Source organism: Anneissia japonica, unplaced genomic scaffold (genome assembly GCF_011630105.1).
Source record: "Anneissia japonica isolate Jap-2015-1 unplaced genomic scaffold, ASM1163010v1 scaffold288183_len337429_cov161, whole genome shotgun sequence".
Lineage (NCBI taxonomy): Eukaryota > Metazoa > Echinodermata > Crinoidea > Comatulida > Comatulidae > Anneissia > Anneissia japonica.
The window spans coordinates 100,775-107,466 of record NW_022702858.1 but is presented as its reverse complement, the minus strand read 5'-3'; the positions used below and the strand labels follow the sequence as shown (position 1 = coordinate 107,466).

Genomic DNA, 6,692 nt, shown 5'->3' with positions numbered 1-6,692 from the left:
TATATATATGTATATATATATACATATATATATATATATATGTACGTATATACGTGTATGTATATATATGTATATGTATAATGTATATATATATATATGTATATGTATATATATATATACATATGTATATATAAATATGTGTGTGTGTGTGTGTGACACGTTTTTGTTGATTCAAGCTTTCGGGCTTGTTCAAATCGATAAAAACATGTGCATTATTACTATCTTACGGACAAAGTAGGTCTACCGTGTAATCATTATATCTACATGGATAGTATTTTTGCTTGAATTAATTCTGTTAAATGGAATAGTACCGTATTTAAACGTAAAATAGCAATATGGTATTTACATATTACAAAGACAATTTGAGAAACTCACCAAATCAACTGAGCTCTATCGATGGTTTTTAGTAGACCTCTTTAGTACTATTTGTAGAGTCCTTCTTGGATTTAAAACATGGTGTTTTATGAAATTGAGTAGAGTAGCCCTTTATTTTTTCATAATAACAATTACAACAAACCTAAAGTCAGACGGGAAAAACAAAAAGCAACCTAAATTGCTGTATAAAAATTCTCAGCTGATTTTCTTTGCCTGATAGTTTATATTACGTAGCGTTTGAATTAGCATATTAAAATGAGGAATCAGAAGAGCGACAGTTTAATGACAGTTTTTAAAGTTCAATGAATAAAGACGGTGCATTGCTCGACTTAACCGATGCTAACCCGAGACATAAACACAGATCTCCGGTTTGGAGCCCCATACTTCGATTTGGGTGCTAACTTGATGCTTTTTGTCTGTTCCTTGCTTATTTATTGTCGAGCGCATAGAGACCTCGTTTATTTTCATCTAATATTATTTATTATTACTCCACATTAGCGCTTGGCTGATATATATCTTTGGCCACCATATTGTTTGAGATCATCAAAGGTTGACTTGCGGAACCCAAATTGTTTAAAATGTATTAAAATAGAACGGATATTTCGATAGCTCCTGCTATCTTTATCAACATTAAAGTATATATATATATATATATATATAATATATAAGATATATATATATATATATAAATGTATATTGATGTAATTTGAAATCTGAAACTACGATTTATTTTTAAAATATTATTATTAATAACACGAACGATGTAAATGATACAGCTGATATAATTATTTTAGCAATATTAGAGAACCGTAATTTAATCTTTGGCCACCATATTGTCTGAGATCATCAAAGGTTGACTTGCGGAACCCAAATTGTTTAAAATGTAATAAAATATAACGAAACTAAACCTTGTATGGATGTATGGTGCATGCATGAATGGTGTATGTTTGTACTGTCTCTTATACACATCTAGATGTGTATAAGAGACAGATATATATATATATAAATGTATATCGATGTAATTTGAAATCTGAAACTACTTTATTTTTAAAATATTATTATTAATAACACGAACGGTGTGAATGATAAAGTTGATATAATTATTTTAGCAATATTAGAGTACCGTAATTTAAGCCAACGCTTATCGTCATAAAATACTATTAAATGAGAAGTTTCATTTGAACGATATTTGCGAACCCAATTTCTCAGTCAAATTAGCCTAATTTTAAAATTACAGTAGCGAAACTTATAACCAATATTATAACAGATATGTAACAGGTTGACGTCACTATCGACAACACACACACTGTATCATTCTTGAAAGCTTTTAGTATAATTCAATTCTATTGTTTAGCTTCAAAATTCAATATTCTGTTAAAAGGCGTTATAATGTTTACGACATAATTTCCTATAATTAAGCACTTGCAGGCTAAGGTCAATAGGCCTAGTCCATCGTAGCTTTGAATACTTACCTCATAAACATCTACACCAGACCTGGGCCTAGCGATAATCAACGTCACCAGATATCTTCCAGTATGAAATTCATCCAAGCTTGAACTGTTTTTCTTCTTTTCAATTCAAAGTAAACTTTAATAATTTCCAATGCTATTGAGTGAAGTGGTATATTGCTTGCAGTGTAAAAGGAGTATAAGAGAGTTGTTGTGTACATAGCCACACGTTTGTCAAACCCTGAACAAGAGAGCAAAAGCACTCGAAATTTTGGTTGGCTAATAAATTTATGTTCTAAGAAGTCACTTACTATCTCTTCTTGTATCAGTATTTATTGGAGTTTCTATTTGACAGTTGAAGATTTGAACAACGAATTTGAAATCACGCTAACTATATTTGAGGGTTCCAGTATGCTTCTTGATGTTGACATGGATGGTGATGCTTTGCCTCAATTTGATATTGGCAGTGAGTTGTTATCATTGGTGGCGACAGGGGATCCAATAAGTCCGACAAGGGTCCGAACCAAAGGGCCACTTGGAGTATAAGGCCTGGTTTCCATACAATCGCACACGCTATCGCGCACAGCTTTCGGTGATGCTGATTGGTCGGTCGAATCTAGAAGCCTGCGCCGCTCGCGTCAGGGACTGCTACGCAGTACAACAACTGCACTGAAAACACTGTAGCGACAATGTAGCGATTTTATGGAAACCAAACTTCAGTCAGGATGCTGGAATAAAATCCCTGGTGGGATTTATGGTTAGCGATTTATGGCTTAGGACCGTCCAAAATTGTACGGTACTTTCAGAACAAAATATTAGGAATTGGAAACACAAATTTTGTTTGAATCTGCAAGATTTTAATCCGACGACATTGTCGTGCCGTCGGAGGAAAGGGGCGGGGTAATCCAAGCTTGGCCGACGGAGGAAATACACCTGACCCCCGCTGTTAATGAATATCATACAATGTATAGGTCTATTGCTAATTGGCATCAGTAGGCCTATTCTAATTAACGTTAAAAAAAAACTAATGTTGCCTAATCACACATAGGCCTTTCACGATTGTGGGCAACAGACCTTCAAGATATATCGCTGATAAATCAAATTTTTAGGGAAAAACATCGAACATTTAAATATCTCAAAACAGTATTATCTTTTTTAAATTTTCTTTGCTCGACTTATTTAATTGCAATCTGAGTAGTTTGTTATAATAATGGACTGGTGAGTGGATTGGCCGAGCGGTTAAGACAGGGGAACCGTGACATACAGCCATAATATTCGGCGCTGGCTCGCCTATGGTTCCGGTGGTGAACAAGTCTTCTCGGATAAGGGCTCTAAACCGTAGGTCCAGTGTACAAAATTGGCTCGAATGCACTATAAAGAACCCAGTAGAATAGGGGGTTACCCTGGTGTACTGGTCCATTAAATTCCCCTTTCTGGCCACAGAAGGATCGTTTACGTCGCGGCCCATATCAGGTATCCATCCTACCTGCGAATCCCTCTACCACGCTACGTAAGCAAGATCATAAACACTACGTAGTGAATCGATAAGAAGAATAATGGCCTTTCTGAAGGGGTGTCTATACAACGAAGACTGAAGACCGAAGAAACAAAAACGAACACCTCTATTTTTTCTCTTTTAGTTTGATGATAATACACCAGGCTGTCACAAAATCAAAATTACGAAATTTGTTGGGCGTCTGTTTGTGAAATTTTCAAGCCGGGTCTTCGTTTTGTAGACACCCTAAATGGGTGTCTACAAAATGTAGACCGAAGACCCGAAAAACGAAGACTTATTATTACGAAGAATTATTTCTCAATTATCTTATTGAAAATATTTCAAAATCTTTATAAAACAGTTGCAAAGTAAAGACAGGGGTCTTCGGTTTTATAGACACACCTTTCTGAAGTGCCAATCATCTAAACAACTGAACAATCAAAATAGTGCCATGAATGCGCGTTCAGGGACTTAGCAACAATATCCAAGGAGTGGGACTTAGCGGAAGGGGTAAATTGTATAACTTCTAATGAAATACTCTTTCATTCATCAATAAAAGAAAAAGATGAAATTGATTTTCTTTTTTTTCAAGAACGTATAGGATCTGTGAATATACAGACATAAGCATTCCTTTAATGTCAAAGGTCACGCATTGAATAAAGGCCCCTCCCCTGCCCATCGACACGTCCCCTTTGAGTCTCATTTTGAAAAACTTTATTTGTCCTTGCAAAATAAAAAAAGAAGGAAATTCCTCTTCCATTGAAATACAAAATACAGTAGAAGATTTAAAAATATAAACTCACAACCACGAAAAACATTACAAGGCCTAGAAACAGCTAAGGTAGACAATAATATAAATGAATAACCTCCATTATGAAAAAAACGTTTACTTTTTCCTCACATAAACGTCCCTTAACTGACTTTAAAATAAACTAATGGAAGCAGCATCATTCTCAATACGTTCTATTAATGTTCTACTCCAGTGGAATTACGTTTATTTCAACCCGATTGGGATCATCAGTCTTTATAATCACGTAATAACACATTTTCACGGTAATTTGTCTATTGTAGTTCCACATTTACAGTGAAATTAAAGGGCGTTTATATGAGTATATTATACGTATCCATTTCACACACAAAAATAAACGCCTCCATCGAATAAACGCAGTTTAAAAACCCTTCTCAACAATAATCGCGTTGATTTGAATATATACCTTCTCACAGATAGGCCTAGAAGCTGACTTGTAAAGTTAAAGTGATCAGTTTGTTTAGGCTGTGCCCAGGGAGTAGCGCCAGGGTTTGCCCGACGGGGAGGGGGAGAGTTCCCCGACGAGGGTACCGATCACTAAGAAGAGAGCATGGCGTATCTAGAAGTCTTGAAATGGGGGACTGATGGGTGGCGCGAAGGTAAAGCGGGGGAGGGCTCGATGATCAGTTGGGGGCGCTAATTCGCAAAATATGGTGATTTTAGGTTCCTAATTTCCTCTTCGTAATTATGTTACATACGGTATCTTTAACACAAATATTTGTAATAATCACTACGTCACGTCATTTTATCTATAGGTCCTGCAATGTACAGCCTTGGTTTTGTTGCTGAGGGAACACGGACAGATTTGGAAGATGGTTCTGATCTTAATTCGGGTTCAACAGTATGGGTACTCCCTGGCTTAGAAATCCTCCAGCCTGGGTATATTTTGTCTGTTGAGGCATATGTAAAAACACCCGGACTAGTGAATTTATTGGTAAGTAAAACATGAGGGGTGTTCACAATTATCAAAATGTTCACAAGTGTACAGCCAGTACACTAGGGGCTTGGGCGGATGCAGGGGGTGGAGACGGTGCGATCGCACCCCCTAAATTTGTATCAAGACAAATAATTGTTGTATTATATTGTTAACATAAATTATTGGTAAGATTTTAAAGGTATGAGAGTGCAAATTTTTTCTATATTACCGTACATAAAACTTATTAATTAGCTCTCTATGGATGTGGAAATAGCTGATAGAAGATCATGAGATTTTTTTGACGCTTTGTTTTGACTATAATAATGATGTGGTGATGATACATTTTACCATTCAAAAGTGTCATTTCTGGTCATCTAGATGTATTTCCTCAAATTTTCTCACCTCAGCTGAGGCTGAGGTGAGAAAATTTGGTGGGGCTATGGTGTATGTGGACTCATGGCTTTGAAGTAGGTAAAGTAAGTACATCAAAGACAATGTTTTTAAGTTTAAGGTACTATGTCCCACCCCCACCCCCAACTTTCAAAACAGATCTGCGCCCTTGCACGCATCCACTACCTCCAAATCCTACCTCATCTCCAGAGAGGAGAGGGTAGACAACTTTGTATACTTTTGCATAAGCATGAAAATTTTAATTCAAAATAGCCTGCAATATTGAGAATAATAGATGACCAATTACAACGCAACCAGGGATATTATTATGCCATCAATTGCAGTTGACATAAAAATGCGCGATGCCTATTTTTAATAACATTTTTGTTTTATTTTATTTTATTTTTTTTTGGTGGGGGTTTCTTAATTCTCAGTTGTACTTGGTAATTAAACTTTTTCGTATTTCAATTGTACTGTAAAGTTTATGCCAATGGTTGGAATTTAAAAATGAAATCAATAACGAATATTTGTCTCGTAGATTTTGAAGCCGATTTGTGCAGGAGGGGGTGATGTGTACTGTCCCCATAACAACGAGTGTGTCACAGAGAGCAGTTGCAACTACGTATTTGATTACCCGTCAAATCCAGAGTACACTGAATATTGTGACGCAAACGGGATATACTGTGCCTTATCAGGGACATGTGAAGATCCCGATAATACGCCAGAGTGCACAGTTAAGAATAACAGGTATGACGAAGCAAGTCCAAGAAATGACTACGAGGTGGTTGCTTCTATACCTGTGACGTTCACCAAAACCAACGCCTACGAATACGTGAAAATACCAATTGCTGGCATCAAAGCGGGAGTTGTTGCGGAAATTGGCTATATAATTGGCTACGAAACTACTTTAGCAGGCATCGGCTGGCAAAATGTCACAAATAATACCATTGAGTACCAATACTCGGCGGTGCCTCACGGCGTTGGAAGTACACTGGCTAAATCGGACGCTACAGCCTTTGAGATTCAGCATTACATCCGGGTGACCACAGTGAAAGAGCTACAGACTCTCATTACGTATACATTTCCAACCTACGGAGACCATCCCATCACAGTTAATGTAACTAATGATTTGGGTTCTGAACAAAAAACTTGCACAGTTACCATTCAACAAAATATAACAGGTATGCCTGCCTTGAACAGGTGCGTTTTATTCTTGTAAAAAGGTAAACAAATATCATAATATATGTAAAGATTTATATA

At 36.4% G+C, this 6,692-nt stretch overlaps 1 protein-coding gene across 1 annotated transcript in view; it reads left to right on the top strand.

The window, feature by feature from the left end:
- Positions 1-6,692, top strand: part of LOC117104085 — a 15,470-nt gene that overhangs the window by 281 nt on the left and 8,497 nt on the right. Inside the window, exons 2-4 of the mRNA XM_033244741.1 lie at positions 2,179-2,289; positions 4,882-5,060; positions 5,971-6,613. Coding sequence (XP_033100632.1) covers positions 2,179-2,289; positions 4,882-5,060; positions 5,971-6,613 — 933 coding nt within the window. The remainder of the gene's footprint in view (positions 1-2,178; positions 2,290-4,881; positions 5,061-5,970; positions 6,614-6,692) is intronic.